At 41.0% G+C, this 19,656-nt stretch overlaps 1 protein-coding gene across 9 annotated transcripts in view; it reads right to left on the reverse strand.

Annotated features, from left to right (window-relative positions):
* The window catches only part of LOC102088268 (contactin-4), a 334,360-nt gene that overhangs the window by 116,291 nt on the left and 198,413 nt on the right, over positions 1-19,656 (reverse strand). For all 9 annotated transcript variants that reach the window (XM_065074577.1, XM_065074578.1, XM_065074571.1 and 6 more), the window contains 2 exons: positions 9,253-9,379; positions 8,017-8,192 (listed from right to left, as the gene is read on the reverse strand). In XM_065074577.1, the coding sequence (XP_064930649.1) occupies positions 8,017-8,192; positions 9,253-9,379 (303 nt within the window). The remainder of the gene's footprint in view (positions 1-8,016; positions 8,193-9,252; positions 9,380-19,656) is intronic.

Below are 19,656 nucleotides of genomic sequence, written 5' to 3' on the forward strand. Positions count from 1 at the left end.
AGTTTACTGTAGGAGCTTTACAGTGTTTTCTTTATGACCATTCAGTATAGAAAAAGAAGAGTGATATTGAGTTAACAGGAGAGATGCCAAAGTGACTGATTAAGCCTCAGGTCAGAAGATCTTCAAATGCAGAGAGATCTACTCCATTTCAAAGCAAGGTTGTCCCAAATACTTAGGCTCAGAACTGAAGTACTTAGTGCTTCATTCGGAACATCAGAGAAAATGAGAAAAACATTTTTTGATTTCCTTCCGGGTCCACTTGGAGTTCTCCACAGCACCCTGATGCGATTTAGCACAAAGATAATTTTCGCAAGACTAGAAAGAGTTTCACATGACAGCAGAGCTTTTTCAAGGAAAGCTTAGATCATTGAATTGTGGCACACTGGGACCAAGTTGCTCCATTTAAGTGTTCATTTTAAACAAACACCTACATCTGCATTTAGTTCTTCAAGATCCAGGCCCTTGATACTAAAAAAAATAACTATTTTGAATAAATGTTACTTTACATATTCAGGGCAAAATTAATAAATGTGGAGAGAGACAGGAAAAAACTGTCAAGGCTGTGTCTTGCTGTTCCCTAAATTTCCAAACCACAAAAGACACTGCAGAGCTGCAACTAACCTGTGATCTTAAGTTCATTGCGGTGTGATGCCCAGAGGTGCTGGTGGCAGTTCCCAGCCCTCTGACACCTCCCTGTGCAACACTCCCTGCCCTCAGCAGCAATATTTCTGCATGGTATAAACTAAAATACACTTCCTAAATAACACTGCAGGCTTACAAGATTACTAGCTTTGAGAGAAGGTGTGCTGATTATCTACGAATGCCCTGCCACTGCTTTAAGTAATGATGTATTCATCTTATTTATAAGCCTTGGGTGGAAAAAAAGCAGGTATAAGTCCTATGTTTTTCTGTTGTAAATTAAGCATCCTTCTATCACAGATGAAAGTAGGTTATATACCTATCCTCTGCTACATACTCCCTGTTGGTCCTATTCATCAAAAAATAAAAAAAAAAGAAAAAAAGAAAAAAAAAGAAGGAGGAAAAAAAATGAAGAGCTTACATGATGAGGCTTAGCCTAGTTTTCCACCCATCAGAGACTCTGTGGCAAAGGTGCAGAGGCTGGAGTTAGCATTTCGGCAAAGGAGAGAAACATTGGGAAGCGCGCATGTGGAAAAATTCAAATACATTTGGTGGTTTCCTTGTTAAGAACATGTCCTGTACCACACCAAACCCAGTCCTGGGGGCTCAAACAGTAGGACTGTCTTATTTTGGGTAAGACCATCAGGCCCTTTATTGATATAAATGATATTTTTCCTGTAAATGACACCAGAGGAAGAATCAAGAATCCTGTTTACATGCATACAGGAGGAGCATCCCTTGAGCCAAATTTGTTGTAACCAGCCCCAAATCCTACCTGACAGCCCAGACAATTTTAACATTATAACTTTGCAGAAACATGGAACACCACAAACACCTTGTGCTCTGCTTTTATGAGCTGTGACCTGACAGCTTTGTTTGTATAAATTCATGGAGGAAAATGGGGATGGCCAGAACATCCCAGCCACTTTGGTGGGACTGGAGAAGCCTGGGGAGACACAGCCGCTGGCAACAGACAGAAGTGCGTATGCAAGCTTAAAAATAATGCTCTATTTGCAGAGTTTCAGGAGCTACAAGACAACTATTCCTTTAGGAAGAGTGAAAAGTTAAGGAAATCTCTTACCAGAGAATCTGTACCAAAACAGATTTATCTGTTAGAACCAGAATTTTAAAAAGTGCATCCAGTGTATATACGAAATGTTATAGTGAGTTTTTTCAGACTCCCTGGAAACTGAAATAGGACAGTCAGCCAGAGGCAGCAGAGGCAGAGCCTTTGCAGCACGGTGTCATTTGTTGCTGCCGCAGAGCTGCTCCTGTGTACCACAAGGAAAACCTGGACGTGCAGAGGCTCTGAAAGGCTTCAAAGGGAAAAAAAAAGAGACAGCAAAAGAGATTTTGGGGTATGTATGGGAAAGCAGGCCATGTTAAGAAAACCACTTCCTGACAGTGTAAGAAAAATTAAGAAAATTTAGTTTTTTGAGGCAGATTCATTGGCCCTGGGTGAAAGCAAACTCCTGTTGCTTGCTGGGGGTGTAATCTCTGAATTGTAACTGTACATGTGCAAGGCAATGAAAATGCCAGGAAAAAGTGAACTAACCTATGGGAAGGGCAGCAGATTGGAAGTCCAGGAACGTGAAAAGCAGAAGGGTACCTGAGCAAGCCATAGCTGAGCGTAGTATCTCAGTATTGCAGTGGGAACCAGCCACGGTGCACAGGCACGTACATCCTGCGGTGGTGGTTGCAGGCAGGGACATTTGCCCCTGTCTTGGTGTGGGTCTGCACCTCCCACCCAGGATGCTGAATACTCCCCCCCACAAGGTACCCCACAGAGGCTCTTTACAAATGCTCTCACAGAGAACCAGGACAAGGAAGGAGCCAGGAAAATGTGCCAAACTGGGTTTCTGCCCTTCACAAGCAGAAAATCCTTGAAAAAATATACCTTGTGAAGAGGATGAGCATGGGCGACTGATGGGCTGCCAAGGGACGAGCAGAGCCGCACACATCCGCTATCCCAGCTGCAGTCCAACTCTGATAAAAAACAACCCAAACCCTCCATCTCCTTGATTTCCAGAAGGTTTAAAACACATCATCTTTTCTCAACACTCAGACGTTAGTAATCGCTGCGGAAATGATTTAATTTGCTTGCCGAATGCCTCATTCAGCCAAGCGGTAGCGCATCGCTTCATTGATCAATCAATGTGATTGTTGTTGCGCTTGTTTGTTGAGGCAAGGCATAGCAGATACTTTGGTGGTTTTCTGAAAACGTTTTCATTATTAATTGTTCTTGAAAGAATTACTTCATTGATCATTTAATATCCAAAAAGAAAATGAATGCACTTCAGGGCAAGAAGAGGGTACAACAGTAAAGAATTTGAGCAGCAATTATAATTTGTTTCTTAGCAACTAATAGCAAAAATTATGGGATTTGCTTGGGTAAAAGATATAAAAAGAATCATTCCAGCAATGGGAATATTGAAAAAGATCCTTTTCAGTAAAATGTTGGAAGTAATTTTCTTTTTCTACCATCACAGAGAAATTATTTTGGGATGGTAGGTCAAAGCCCCAAAGTATTCTCATTACAACTACATTATTACTGTGTTTTCTGCTACCATTTGCACTGCACAGCACTGAGTACTAGCTGCTAATTCATGTATAATAATTATTTTCACACAAATACTTCAATAAAACAAATTTCTTTAATAAAGTGTGGAGGGAAACAGTATCCAGAAACAATAATGTGATTCCCTGCAGTTAGGAGTATGTTCATGGTAACAAAGAAGTTTGAGTTTCTATAAATGGAAACTGTACGTCAGGTAAGTCTGAGGTGGCTGCCCCAGATAGCAGCAGAGGGAAGCCCACCTGCAAACCCTGCCCTCCAGGCATGGTTTAATCTTCAAACACAGTAAAACAGTTCAATCTAAATTCCATACACAAAATCAGCCACTTTGCTTAACCTGGGCCATTTGCAGGAAAATTAGGAGGAAAAGAAGGAGACCTTTCCCCTTTCATTTCACCTCATCTGCCCACAGCCCAGGCTCCCAGGGCAGCACCTGTTGGTTTGCTGCTCCTCCAGCATCCTCTGGGGATACCTCCCTTCAGCCCCATCATCCCTGGGGTCTCCTTTGTTTTAAAAATTGGTAACTCAGCCCCCTGGACATCTTAATACCATTTTTGCTAACTGCAGAAAATACACACAGCATCAGCACGGACTTGTTAAATTACGGATTTGAAGGAAACTCTTCCATAGAAAATTGCTACGGGTCAGAAAGGCACTGATTTCAGGGAAGCATCTCTGCACAGAGCAGGAGAAAGGACATCAACAATCATCCTAGTGTGGGGGTATGATGTTGTGCAAAATGCTAAAACTCCCTGACAAGCCAATCCCATTTCTCTAACAGCTCATGTTTCACAGACAGCACTTTCAGTTAGTTTTTGTAACAATGGGGGGCAAAAACAATGGTATGACTGAAAAACCGCACCCATTAGAACTTGATTTTCCTCATCAAATACTCATTTCAAGATCAACAGCATCTGACAACCATCAGTGCTGATGAGAAAGGCAATGACTACTGTATGGCTACTTACCTGCTCACTGGAGGGTTTATTTTTAAACCAGCATCACTGCAGGTAGCACTGTCTTTGTGTGCGTTTTCAGGTTAAACTGCAAATCTTGCTGAGGAGTTTAGGGCCAAATTGAGTCTAGTTATCACAGCAGGGAAAGGATATTTAATCTACCAGCATTCCGGATGGCTCCACGGGAGTAGACAAGGGTCATCTGCCGGGAGAGCAGACTGGAGTCTTGGCCCCATCCCAGGGATGCATTAGCAGCGGTGATGGAACAGACACAGTCTGGAAACTCCCCAGGGCAGGGGGCAAAGGGGTGCCCTGACTGACTCTGCACTGCTCCTGGGGACATGCAAAAATGTCTGGATTCAACACTTTGTTGGTAAAGAACAAACTGTGGCCTTAGCAAGGTAAAGTAAATCTCAAAGTTAATCTAATTAGAGTTGCTATTCTACAGGTGCTCATAAATCAGCTAAATGGTAAGATAATAATTGCCATTCTTTTTGCTGGGACAATCCCGTCTCATCCCATTCTGCCAATAGGATTGTAAAATAAAGGATCTGGACACCACCTAGCAAAGAACCCAAACAGAAGAGGAAACCTTGCTTAGTCTTTTTATCCCTGAGCCATTTCCACCAGCATTGCTCATTTTGGACCACTTTGGCCAGCTGGCCCTTTTCTTCATTGCCAGCCTTTGGGAAAGCAAGAACAGACCCAAAGACAGTAGATAAGCCCCAAGCTACATGAAAGCGGGTACTCATCATGGTCACCCACATGTGGTGACAGCCTGGGGGCTTCTGCAAAGACATTTCTGGTGGGAAGCCATCAGGACTTAGCTGCCCAAAAGCACAATCCTTTGGACATCTACTACACTTGATAGTCAACAGGAGAAGGAATATATTTGAAAGACCCTGGGTCATTATCCACACAAGGCACAGTCTGGGAAATCAGCAGTAGCTGCTAGCAAATAATATTAACACTAGCAGAGGCCACCAAAATAAGTGAAAATGCATCTTAATACACAGTCCTCCAAACACACACTCCTGAAAAGGGTCTGCAAATATTGTGCAGAACAGGCTGATGAGCTCCTTTAGGAAGGGCATTGATGCTGCCCCGCACCAGGGACATACACTCTCTTGAAACCTTTCCCAGGACTCTTCTTTGTGATTTTATGTCTATGGAGATGTGAGTATAAGCACAACTTCCAGCACTTGTGTGCGGTAATGTTCCATTTTGTGAATTATTTCAGAGTTGGAAGAAATAATTGGGCAAGGACGCTGATTAAAAGCACAACCCGCCTGAGGGCATACGGCTCCGCACCGCACTGTGCCGCTCTCCTGCCACAGCCACGAGCTGCTCAGCACCTTCCAGCCAAGTCAAAGGGAACAGGAGCTGAGCAGCAGGAACCAGTTGCAAATTCTGCACTTTGAGGGGTTTGGTCCAACCCTGGTACCACTAAAAATCAGTACAAGTTTTAGCTTCAACTGAAATGGAAGCAGAATCTGAACCATAGTTAACAGCTTTAATCATATGTCTGAATGGGTGGGTCCATCTCTAAACTGCCACATCAGAGCTGCGCGTCTCTCCAGCTGTGACTCCTTATTGATTTCAGTGTTATTTCCAAACAGAAACTACAGAACAGTGAATAAAATTGTCAAAAGCTAAGTCCCATCCACTAAAATAAAAAGTGCGTAATATAATCTAGTTCAGCTTTGGTTTTGTATATCATTTTGGAAAAGCTATTATTAGAATCCATATTCTGAGTTTAAAGCTTCTTTTATTTTCTGAGAGCCTGTACTGCCATAAGCACAGGGTTTAGTGTGTCATTAATCATTATTCTGTTACTGTGGCACAACAGATTCCTTACTTTTGAGAGGAAAAAAAAAAAAACATAGAATGAATTTGAAATGTAAATGATATATCACAAAGAAAGTATTGGGAGCAAATATTAGCACTTTTATCATAATGACTTTGTAACCTAAATGCATATTTCAAGGACTAAATTGCTGACCCTCTGACCTCCACAGGAGGTTGAACAGCTAGATCACAGTTTAATCTTCAGTGAAAACACAGCCCTTGAAGAATGGATGAACATATATTAATGATGCCCCGAGATTCAGAATTTAACCCTTAAGATGAAGGGGAAAAAAGTTCAAAACCCCAGACATTAGTCTCAAAAGAACCAGCAAAAACTTTCCTCAGAAATAAAAATGAGGTAAAACAAAAATAAAAAAAAGTAATTAAAAAAAAAAAGTCACAACACATGATCAGGATGGAAAATAAGGGATTGCTCAGACAAAGGGGGAAGCTACAGAGAGGTTAAGCAGTTCAGTCCTGAGTGTCTAACCAAATGGCTTTGCACAGCCAAATCACATGTGACATTGCAAGGCACAAGAGACCAAGTTGAAGCACTGGAGCTGGGTCAGAGACTGCGTGTGCAGTTTAGGTGCCAGACAAAGGGGTAAATTCAAGGAAAATAACTTGATAAAAGGCAAAAGTCCTGAGAGAGCAACCGAGGGCAAACAGGCTTAAGATAGCTCTCCCGGTCTCCAAATTGACTTTGGCAAACAGTGTGACCCCAGCCAAGGGGGTGTTGAAGTGCTTTGCTCTGGATGCTGCTGCCCAAGCCCGCCTGACAGCCAGCAGACCAGGATTTGTAAGACAGAGCCTGCTGTGAAGGATGCGGTCTCTGGAGGGGCAGCCCAATCCAATATTTTATGAAGCGATCACCCTGACATACTAAAATCTGGAGTGATGAGGTTGGTCTTGAGAAAGCTGTTCATTACCCATCCAGAGGGAAAATGCAGCTTCAGTCACAGAAAACCACAAGCAGGTCATAAGCAAACGGATAATAAATTGTAAACTATGCAGGGAGACAGAGGACTTGACTTTACAGTAATATTTCGCATTACAAATCACCTCTCTATATTGTGTGAACCTGGTGTTTATTGGCATTTTTATCTTTTTATATTCGTAGCTGGAGCACATCAGTTTCCCTTACCAGTTGGTGAAACACATCTTTCATTAAGCTCTACTGAAAGCCCAGCTCACTGTTACTGATGGCTTCGTGTCTGGGAACGGACTGGCCTGAACTCCTGCAGGCACATACGAGGGTATTTCATAGCAGGTCCTGCTGTGATTACTGAGCTGCTATGTACACCACTCCCCAGGCAACAGCACAGAGAAATCACAGAGGTGACGGATGAATAAGCCTGTTTATCTATTCTCTGTCTTCACCTTTGCAACTACATGAGAAAAAAGATGACTCGTGGTCCTACGTTATCATTTGCCCATTCTTATGGGTTCTATCCTATACCCTCAAAATGTTCTAAGTTCATGTAATGCTGATTCACATCAAGACCTGTCTCTTTTGTTTTCCCTAGCTTTAGATAACTAGTTGCAACTCTAAATTTAAACCCAAAATAAATATGAAGCAGCCTGTTTTCCCTTTTACACAGTTAAAACATACCACCCATAGCTGAAAGCACTTTCACCTAAGTACTGAAATGTAGGACCAGTGAAAATTGCCACTGTGAATTTATTCCTTATAAAGAGCCTCCTCCTTCAAATATTTTTAAGCTTTAATTCTCCAAGGGAATGAAAAATCGATGGTGAGATCTCATTTGCCAGACACTATCCTAGGTGGTCTCTTACTAAAGAAATAAAGACATTTTACCCTGCATAGTACATTCAATTTTAGACTATCATATCACATTTCCCCTCCAAAACCAGGTGTTTTCTCTACTCCATGAACAGCTCAGATAATCCTGTGTACTGCATTAGAACAGGTATGGAAGGCAGGCAGTTTTTCCAGCATGCTGCAGGAATGTGGACTGTGATGCAATTCTTACTTACAAGCAAACTGAAGCTTTGCTTCTCTGCTGACAATCGTTCCAAATGGGTTTGTTGCTACACACTGGTATGTTCCAGTATCTTGGGTTTTATTGGGATTATTGATCAACAGGTTGCCTTCTACCATGCTGTAGCGGTAATCCATACTGATGTCAATACTGGTTCCATTTAACTTCCACCTATAGCACAAAATGCCAAAGTTAAATTCTGGTATTATTAATAAATACTCCTGAATATTTTAAAATACAACATGTAGTAAATAAAGATTTAAAACATCTTTGACTACTTATTAAAAAAAGCATGAAAATGAAGATTTCCTGCACAGTATTGAAATATTTCAGTATTTAACTGAAAGAGCAATATCCTTGACATATATTTCAGTCTTTGGTATGATTAATGCTTCTGTAGTTGCAAGTGGTGCTGCCCTTTGAAATTAATAATTTTGCAAGGGGAAGTTCCACAAACAGAATCTTTAAACCACTCAAGTCCACCCAGGTTGTTTTTTTTTTTTTCCTCTCTCGACTTGCTGGCTGCTTCTTTTTAAATCTTAAAAAAAAATTCACTCATAGAAGATGTTGCCACAAGCAGGGGCACTCAGAAATTCTAGCACCATATTGCCCCAGTTACAACAATCCTCATCCCCCCCAGCCCTGGCTGGAACATGTGAGGGAGTCACAGCACACAGCCAACAGAGAAACAATTTGAATATGTTTGCACCAGTGAATCAACAGTTTATTGCATTAAATAGTCATGTCAGAAGACAGCACGATGGCTGAGGTCTGATGACTCTAATTGGTTTCGAAGTGGCATTCACTACAGTGAACAAAATGAGAAAGGCACCAAAGGGAAAAAAAACCCTACAACCAAAATGATTTACAGCAGCAGCATCACTGTGGCAGTATGGCACCTTTTTTTTCTGAGGATCTCAGGGAAGTTGCCAAAGCTGAAAACAAATATGAGCTTTGTCCACATATGTGGAAAAGGATGGCTAATCTGGGAGCAAAGACTATTTATAATCTCTTTGTAACCTTTTTGATCTCTTGTCCAAATATTGCAATTGTGTTGCAATATGAAGAGATTTCCTGATGACCCTTTAGTTTTTTTTTAAACATTATCAGCATTGTGGTGGACTCCAGGGGCATCACAGAGTTATGCTGGGTGATGCCAGCAGAAGAGCTCTTAGGGGAAACTGCTTTAGTGTTGAGATTGTGCGAAAGAACAGTTAAACATTCCACAAACCCAATGGTTGGTCTGGGATTTCCTTTCACTTCACAGCTCAGCTTCACTTTCTTTTCCTCGGAATCCAAGGGAAAGATCACGCTGTTGGGTTCCTGAAGAAAAACTGGCCCATGCAGTGTGTTGTCATCTGTGTTAAACAGAGGAAAAATGTGACAGACACTTGATGGAACCTCCACATAACCAGTTTTAAAATATAAAATAGTATCTTAGCAGCAAGAGGCCATGCACCATTCACCCTAGAAAAGATGTGATAATGAAACTTACTTTTTTTTTTTAGAACAGTCAGATTTTTTTTCCAAAAGTCACTGAACCTCAAGTGGAGTCAACATTCAGAAAAGCATTTGTGCACTAAATAGAGCACAGACTGAAACTTTACCCAAAGCTCAAATGAAGGGGAACAGGCATGATCGTATTGTGATAGCACAGCTCACTTCAAAACAAAATGCTTAGTGATACTTTTAAACACTAAAATATTTTCTCTGCATATTAAAAAAAGTCATTATTAAATACAGCTACAGCAAGTAAGGAGTTTCTGTCTTTTAGCTGCAGGGAAGGAACCTTGCTTGAACATTTTCTGATTGTGTTCTGCCCCATCATCTTCACAGCAGGCTCCTGTCCTTTCAGAGCACCGATGGGCAAAGGGCAATTCCATGGGCCATCACGGTGCTGCTGCCAGGACCAGCCGTTACGGGGCTGCCGAGGGCAGGGATTCGCAGGGGTGCAAGCATGGATATCACCTTAGCCAGGCAGTCAGTCTAGTCTGCTGCCAGAAGTCCATCTTGATGGACATGCAGGAAATTCGTGGGTATAGGTGGTCAGAGGAAAAGCAAATATAAAGCTGATGGGCTGTACAAAAAAAAATAAAAAAAATAAAAAGGAATGAACAGAAGATGATGCATCTTCTTGATGGGAGGAGAGTGAGAATGAATGTGAATAGCCTTCATATCGCCTGATACTGGGAAATCAGCTGAATTTATTTGGGACGGAACAATAGCTCTTTACTCCAGGGAGAAAATTCTGTTGTCTCCACAGAAGGATTTCAGAGAGAATTTGCCAGGAAGATTATAATGGAGCAACTTCCCCCCATGTCTCATCCCTCAGGCACCACCACAAAAGAGAATACACTAAGCATACAGTAGTATCGGTTGTATTTATCTTTACTTTTAATTATATGTTAATGATATCTGACAGAGACTCATCTATTATTCAAAACACATTTCACATAATCTCTAGCTTTAAATTATACCTGTGTGCAGCTTACGGTTGCTGGCAGAAAAAGATAATAATAACCATTAAGCATACAGGGCTAGATTATGATATCCTGACTTGTTACTGAGACCCAGGGCTGCTTCACTCCTTAAACAGTCTCATTCACTGTAAGAAAGAATATTACAATCTGGCCCATAAAGATTATAGCTCTAAGCACTATATTAATAGCTTGAAAACAAGAGAATTAAAATACATTCTAACTTATCCAGTTTTCTAATTGTAAAATACAAAAGCTGGCCCAGTGTTCAGGTTCTATATAAGAGTTGCTTCAAGTCCCATAAGCAAGGAGCTTGATTGTGCTGGGACAGGCACAAACCAGAGCATCCCAGCTAATCCAGTTAGCGAACTGTGCTGACTCAGGTATGCATTGCATCAGCTGTGTTATCTGCCTCACAGCCCACAAAGGACTCCAGTCACGCTAAGCTGTCATTTGCAATTATACTGTGCCAATTTATATCGTATCACATCAAGCTAAAGGTCAGATCCCCAGTCCTCCTCCCACCACAAGAAAACGCACCTTGCGTTAAAAAGCAGATAGCTCATCTACAGGTACACAAGCAAATCAAAGGGTCCAAACGCTCAACATAAAATACATCCCCATATCTCCCAGGACATTACTTGACCACAGGATCAGGGCCCAGATTGCTACAGTGCAGCATCTTGGGTGAGACACTGGTCTTCCAAGTACAACAAAATCTGTCCATACAATACCACAGGGAGTTTGACAGGGAGTTACATTTGTAAAACATTATCATCCACCTATATCATTAGTAAGCAAAGTATAATTTAGAAAAAATACATCAGACATGGAAGATAGAGAACTAGAAAGGTAGAAATAGTCAAAAATAGGTGAAAAGACTAAATAATCTAATTTACTTAAGCTAAAATAGAAGCCCATGAAAGATCACCAAATGAAACAGCTCCCCAAATACAACAGCATCTGCTGCTAACATTGTTTAACATTCAACTTTTACATAGCAAAAAAAATGCTTGCCCTTCCTTTAGCCAGCAAGAAGGAAAACCCTGGTGTGAATGCTTCTTGGCTTTCGAGGGAACAGTGTTGGGTCAGGCAGGGAGAAACTCTGAAAGCCACTGCCACCACATTTGTGGAACAGAAGAGGAGGAAAAACCTTGCAACACTGGGTAGATAAAATGATTCTGAGTGCCTTTCTTCTTTCTCTTATTGCTGTCTTTGTATAACCAAGATAAGCAAGTCCAAACTATTTAATCTTCAGCCCGTAGAGTCCTTTTGTTACAGTCTAATGAGTGACTGAAATCACTGCAGCCCAGGTCCTAACGCAGCATGTGACAAGAGCTGAGCCACAGTACCTTACAGAAGAGGAGGATTTGGTTCAAAGAACACTAAATATTCACTAATAAATAAAACAAACTGCTGTCTAGATTCTTATAGGAAGAAAACTACAAGCACCTGTACCGTTTATAGTCCATTTTTGACTAACAATGTTACAGGGCAGAAACAGATCTCAGATTTTTACTGTCAACACAAGCAAATGCATCTGCTCTATTACAGCGTCCAGTTTTATGGGAGCAAAATTTTGCTCTCCAGATAAATTCAAAATGTGAATTTTACTTTTTTTTTTTTTTTTTTTTTTTAATATATATAAAAGCAGTAAATTCATTTCTATTGCAATAATGTTCAGGGGCTTGCAATCCTGAAGCAACAATAACATATTTTTAGTTTATCACTGATGAACACTATCAGCCACTTGATCCACAGAAGCCCACTCATGTCAGAAGGATACTCTTCCCTGACCTTATCAGGCTTTTCCTGGGCCCTCCTTATCAGATTGTGTTCATTAGGCTCTCTTTTGGTCATTTAGTCAAAAAAAACCCAATGAAGCAGTGCATCTATGCATATACACACATAAAGCTGCTCAGTTGTTTTAGCTCGCTTTGATCTTTATGATTTTTAGCAGCTACCTTGTAAACCAGTGCTACTCCTTACACATTAGTTACTGTCCTGGGAAAATACAATAAGTAACCTTCCTGGACAAGCTAACTATTGAGACACTCTCCCAGTGACAGATTTTATTTTTCAGAGTTACGTTTCTTTTGCTTGAGTCCAAAATGAGTTAACCCAGAATGAACACTGAGCTGCCCTCAGCTCAAGACAAGTTGCAAACAAGATTGGTTACCAAAAAGCACTTTTTTTCCCTCCTGTCAGATGAAACAAATGTACTACAGCTCTGGGTCTACCTCCTTTGAGAGGAGTGTATTTCTTTCACTAAGATGCAGGATATAGGAAATTTCACAAGATTTCCTGTTGGAAGAAATATTTTTAAACACAGTACGAGGTGTATGCCCATATGCTGGACAGAATGTGATATATAGTTTAGAAGAACACTCTGCTATCCTAGCTTCTGCTGATAGTTTTTTTTTTTCTAGAGAATCACAAAATCAATTAAAAAATGCCAGATTAATTTAAATACATTTGAAATGATCATATTTTCTGTGTCCTCCCAATACCCCAAACTTCAGAGCCAGCACATCTAGTAGGATGCTAAATGCTTGTCATCTTTCTGCACTTTTGAGGAATTGAAACATGAAGAATGTCACCTGAGGTTAATTCACACGAACAGGTGAAACCATTCCCATTCTCTCTGAACATTAAACCCAGTGATGGATATCGTTACCTAAATAGAGCTGCTTTAATTTTCATTGAAAGTTATGCCCAATTTGAGGGAAGGTTTAATTGAATATTCCACACTGTAGGGAAAGATAATAACTAAACTGAAGAGAGAATTCTTGGAGTATATCCAGTATAAATGATAAAAAATCCCTTCCTTGTTTGTTGCCGAGGGAGCCGGTTTCTGCTGTGTAATGCTGGTGTGTTTTCATACAGTGCTACAAGACAGTATTTCTTTGAGACAAAACTGCACCTTGGGAAGAGCAACTCTTCAGGAGACTGGAGAGTGAGGTGGATCGGACAGCTCAAGGGCATCACTGATTAACACAACAGCCTGTTCTTCAGGTTAGTCAACTGCATTACATCCTCTTGAGCAGGGAAAGACTAAATTGGACAGCTCACTCTTTACTTTTTGCCTATCAATTCTATTAACATCAACCACACACACAAATGGCAATAATGGCTTCAAAATTACAAGAAAAAATTTTATATTACACAGTCCTACTACAAATAATTCCACTAACTTCTCAGAGAATAAGACCTCCTACAGGTGCTTCCCATTAAAAAGAAACAAAAATGTATTTTTTTAAAGAAAGAAGTCCTGTGGGAAGTGTTATTTTTAAGAGAAGGGTCTCGTAGATCCGCATGTCTGGAGACAGTCACCACCCTGCCTCCACTGTTGGGCTGTTAATTGCGCCTGCCTACCACTGCACCATGGCTGACCCACATGTGTAAGAAAAAAACGGTCAAGATCAGAACAACAGCAACAATCAGATACTGTCATCAGGAGCAAAGCTGAAACAAATTATGTGGGGTCTTTCCCTTCTTCTCATCATCCTCATCACCCTACCACTGCGTAAATATGCACCTTCTGCAGTTCCACTGTAATGCTCTGAGCTGTGGGAGCAAAACACCCCCCCAGACATCTTGTTGGGGCCATCTCCTGCCGGCTCGCTTCTGGGGTGAGAAGCTGGATGAATAGGAGAGCAACCCACCACCTCTCTCCCAACCCCTTGCAGCACCAGGCTGCAAGATTTGGCTTGTTTTGCAGCACCTCACAGGTCTCCAATAGGGACAGTGAGCTGGATGGCTCCTACCCCGTCACATCTCTTTTCTGACATATTTTTATTTCTCAGATTGCTGCTGTACCACATACAAGTACAGTTAAAGTGGAGAGCCGTGCTTGACAGGTGACATCTGATAGGCAAGCATCTGATACCCAAGTTCAAAAGCAGTGTCAGATATTCCTCAGAGATGGTAACACAGCCATAAAAATCCAGAGGCTCAGAAGACAGGAAGAAATAAATCTTCACTTTCATAAACACAGGCATGGAAGAGCTCCAGAATTTGAAATGGAGACAGTAATGGTCTGATGACTCTATTTATGAGTGACCCAAGCACCCAGAGCAGTTTGAATTAAAGGCAGGGTTAAACACATCCACCCCGAGGTGAGTGTGCTCTGACCTCCGAGGGCAGCCCGGGGTCCATCGGTGCAGGAAGGTCAGCAGCCAGCGCGCAGCCGCCTCTGCCTGGTTGCAAATGCCAAATGTGGGTCCGGCTCCAGCACAGGGAGCTCATCTGCGAAGCCTCGCGTTTGGTCTGACTGTCCATACCACAACCGTAGTGTAATTTCATCTATTTAAATGCCACATGATTAATTATAGCAAAGGTTATCACGTCAGCACTTTTCAAATAAAATGTTGCTACCTGATCTGTACATGCAAAAGCAAGTTTTCCCCATGCTTTGTCTACTGGGTCTAGACAGCCGGGAGGAGGCAATTTCCAATGCAGTGTAATGAGTGACTTGTCCTACGACAAAAACCTTATTTAATAGAATATAATTTGTGTTCTCTTAGTAAGTCAACAGCATGATTATGATCACAGATGTTCTCTTCAATATATGATAAAAGCACATTTCTCCATTACTGCAGAAAATCACAAGTTCCTTCACCAAGCAGCCTTTTCCCTGACTCATCACAGCTGACATCAGGAAAATAAACAGATAAACTCACACTGCTCTGTTAAGGATGATATCAGCCCATGATAGAGCTATGAATGATTTGAAGACAATGGTAATGAAAATAATAATACTACAACAGAGGAGCATTGGGGTATCTTCAGGTCCTCTGCTGAAAGATCAGTTAAAAAACACAACACAGAACCACCCACCTGTTCATTAATGATCAGATTATTTGTTGACCTCCAGTGCTGAAATAGTAGAAATGACCACAGGGACACTTTTGAAAGACACTTTAAAATACATAAATAATAGTCAAACTTGTTCTGATGTCTCATAAGCTAAGCTCTCGCCCTGAGGAAATCATTCAGCAGAGTTATATATCCAACCCTAGAAACATAGAATTATGACAGGAAATTAAAATACTGTCCTTACCAAGCACAATATTGTTACCATTGAGCAGTAATAACAAAAAAAAAAAAAAACAAAAAAAACAAACAAAAAAAAAAACCCACACGCATTTTTCTTCTTGAAGTAACAAAGACATACATTCTGGTTTTGAAATGAATAATATCAGTTTCACCAGGGTTCTCTAAAGCTGCTGCATAACATCTATTCTGAATGTGTTAAAACATGTTCTGTCACATGGAATAAGAACACTAACCTCACCTTATCTAAAAACCCACCATAAACTGTTTCTCTATGATCTATGAAGTAAATTAACTTTGTTGCTGTTGTGCACATACAGCTCTCACGGATTTGAGCTGTGACCAGAAATCCACCCTCTGAGATGCCACCAGCACTTTGCTGAATCAGGCCCATGTCAAAATCCAGGACTTGACACTTGAGCTGCTGGATAGATTTTTCCTTGGTTACTTCATTTTCCCTTAAGACCATCACTATAACAACTCATGGCACTATATCACTACATAATTGGTGAAATCTGCTGGTTGCAAGACTAAAAATAGTCACACTCTCACATTAGCTCATGTTCCTTTTGTTTCACCAGTGTACATGGAGATAAATGATCATAACGACTAAATGCTGAGGCTGCTAAAACTTCTCTGTGGATAGAAGTGAAATGACAAGGATGTTTGATATCACCTGCAAGGCTGTGCTCATGCAGGTACAACTCCTCGCTACGCACTTCACCAACCGTAGTTGAACATCTTGAAAATGACACTCACTTGCCACGATAATTGCCATAATATTTCTGCTCTGCTTTTCAATACCATGTATTTAAGAACTGAGTTCAGAGCATCTCCAATGACAGGATTATATACAGTCTTGGATGAAATACTGGTGTTTAATGTGTTTTATGTTTTGTTTTTATTCTTTCAACTCAGGATATGACATACTTTCAACCAAGGAGGTTGGTAAATGACAGGGAAACTGGTCCTTAAGGGAGACAGCTGCAGCTCATGGTTTACTCCATCCATGGCACTAGCCTTAACCACTAGAAACAATAGACTGGAGACATCTTGCCTCAATCTGTTGTCCTCATCCATCACCAGGCATGCAGGTGGCCTGTCACAGCAGCAGCAGGGGTAGCAGACACATGCCACATCTGATAAACTGTGGCCTCAGCTTCTCCTAGACCTGTGCCTTTGGCAGTGGTGGCTTCCGGACAGGTTTGTAACCTTCCAGGAAAGCACAAAGTCCAACAGGAAGGACTGCTGCCAGGGTCTACAAATCCTGACTGTGCCTGTATCTTATAGCCAGAAACTGGTACTGGGCTGACTTTTTTGCATCTCTGTTGTAAACAAGTCCCAGACGCAATGGGAAAAGATGGGCAATGACTATAGTTCAGGCTGAAAATGGCTTTTGCCTAGTAAGAAACCTGAATCAATGAAATTCTTTCAGAACACTGTTGCCAGCATCCTAGATTATTAGAAACCTTTATATTTACACCTGATTTCTTTGACATTCACCTCTGAACAAGCCCCAATACTGTACATCATTGTGCACACAAAGTTGCCTTCAACTATTCTTCAACCTCCTCCCAAAGTCTGCAGATCCCTCCAGTGCTGGGTATTCTTATACGGAGCTATTTGTGGATAAGGTATGATAGAAGTTTCTAAGGGCTGTACTAATTGCTTGTTGATTTATTAGCAAAATTTAAGGTGTTGATATAATTGCTGTCTTCCAAGAACATGTATCATTATGGTAAGACTTGCAGTTGTCTTGAGTATGACAGAAACTATAAAGTGCATATATATATTTAAAAAAAAAAAGCTGAATTAGTAGTTCTGTGTGCATATTTTAAAGCCACATATATTCTTTACACAATACCTCTCTGAACTTCCATTGATTTTGATCTTCCATGTAATACGGAAAGTGTGTAAAAGAAAGGCTAACAAAAGCTATCCTCTCCACCCCACCAGTGGACAGTAAAAAGTTATTAAATACTTGTATTGAAAAATCCTCTGGCCTTTAAAATCCTAGAGCTTTAGAAAAGAGAAGTCCCTGGGGCAATAACCTATAATCTCTGTATCATCTATTGCTTGAAAAACAAAGACAACTCTGGCAACGTGTGCAGGCTCTCAAGTGATGGAGGAGCCCAGCCCTGCAGAAATCTTCAAGGTGAAAGAAACTGCCTCTGGTGCATGGCTTCAAGGTGAAGCCTGCTTTTTGTTTTTAGGTTTAAGTACGTTATCCACTGTCAGAAGTAAAGCTGATTCCTGCCAACTTTTTATCCAGCTATTTACAGAGAGGTTTAGGTTTCCCTTCTCAAATATTTGTGAATAAGCAGATTGAATTACCAGTGCCTCACGAGCGATGCAGTACTGCTCCCGGGTAGCAGCAAGCAAGGGATCATCAGTCTGGCACACACTGAGTGAAAGGCTGGTATCTTAATTTGCACTATGTCACTGGCCAGAAAATGCATGTACGGTGGTTCATTTTGTCAACAGGGCACTGTAAATCTGCTTGTTCTGGGTCATGGACACACATTTTTTGCAATTACACCAAGAAAACACAAGGTTGTATACAAGAGAATACATCAGGGCTGACTTTGACATGCAGTTGCACAGTATTAGGAGAAGCAGTGCTGAGAGCTGTCGTAACAAGCCCTCACTCATGCCCAGAGCAGGCGGAGCTGCTGAGTAATTATGGGAATATCAGGAATGCCTTCCCAGGAGACCTGTGCTCAGCCAGCACGCATGACTTACTGCCAACAGACAGGCACAAAATTTTCAAACCATGAACAAAGCAGAGGGTAAATCAGCTATTTGTTAAGTCAGTACACAATACACACACTTCTTGTCTGTTTGGTTTTGGCAATATTTAACCACTTCCATACCCCTGGGACAACACTGTAACAGGACACAGGTGACAAAGTTTCAGCACCTCCACCTTCTGGAGTTGTGTCTTCTCCCAGTGTCAGTCACCTGAAGGTGCTAGTCAGATGCAGTCAAGGCATCCAGCTTTTATTTGACAACTGTTTAACAGAGACAAGTGTATGCAGAGCATACAGAGACTGTGCTAACACAGCCATGGGTCTGCTCCTGGGTTTACCCATCACTGGACATTTGGGAGAACAAGGTACCTGTCTTTGTTGGACAACTCCAAAAATCTCTCCTGCGGCTTCTCCCTGTCTCTGGTTCTCCTACATTTACCTGTGATTCTGCAGAAGAGCTCTTCTATTTTCGAGAATAGTCTAGATTGGAAGCACTCAGTTTAAATGTGTTCAAAAAATAATTCTGACATAGCAAGTCTGTTTTTTAAAAAACATGAACAATAAAGGTAGTGTCCATCAAAATCAAGGCAGCTGAGTTGTTTATTAAATTACTTTCAATCTTTTAAAAGCATACAAACTTTGGAAAAAAGAAGCTGCTTTTCAGAAAGACTTTTGTACAACATGAGGGCTACTCTGAAAAAAAAAAAAAAAGCAGAATTAATCTGTAAACACATTTCTGAAAAAAAGAAATCTTGGTAACTGCAATTTTTATAATTGAATTTCAATATATAGAAACAATAACAGCACATGGAAGATGAGCACAGGGGCTATGAAGGACAATGCTTGTTAATTTTCAAGCTCTGGGAAGGCTGCAGGGACCACCACCTCTATAATTTGGTGGTGGAGCCTTTCACAACCCTGTCCCAACTCTTCCACTTGAGATAGGTGTAGTGCCCTACAGCATGTACATATTACAAATTCACCACAATATTTCACACATGGTCCCATGAGCAAACACTTCATATTCACTTAAGTGGGAATAAGGTGACATGGGTTTTGCACCCTTTCTATCATAGACTACTAGTACAGGCACCTTTTAGCATCTACTTCATTACAAATCATACACTCTGTATTTTTGTTACTATTTCTAGCAAGTTCAACCCTTGCCTCAAGAAAAACAGACAGTGTTTCAATGTAACAATTAAAGTGTAATTGAAAGAATGGTGAGAGAGCGAAACTTCATGTTTATCATATTATATACATACATTTTTGGTGCGAAATTGTCAGCGTCGGCTTGTAATGGTCTCTGGCTCCCTTGACTGCAAGCCTGATGACATCTGGGGCATCAGGGGG

This window comes from Columba livia, chromosome 10, assembly GCF_036013475.1.
Source record: "Columba livia isolate bColLiv1 breed racing homer chromosome 10, bColLiv1.pat.W.v2, whole genome shotgun sequence".
NCBI lineage: Eukaryota > Metazoa > Chordata > Aves > Columbiformes > Columbidae > Columba > Columba livia.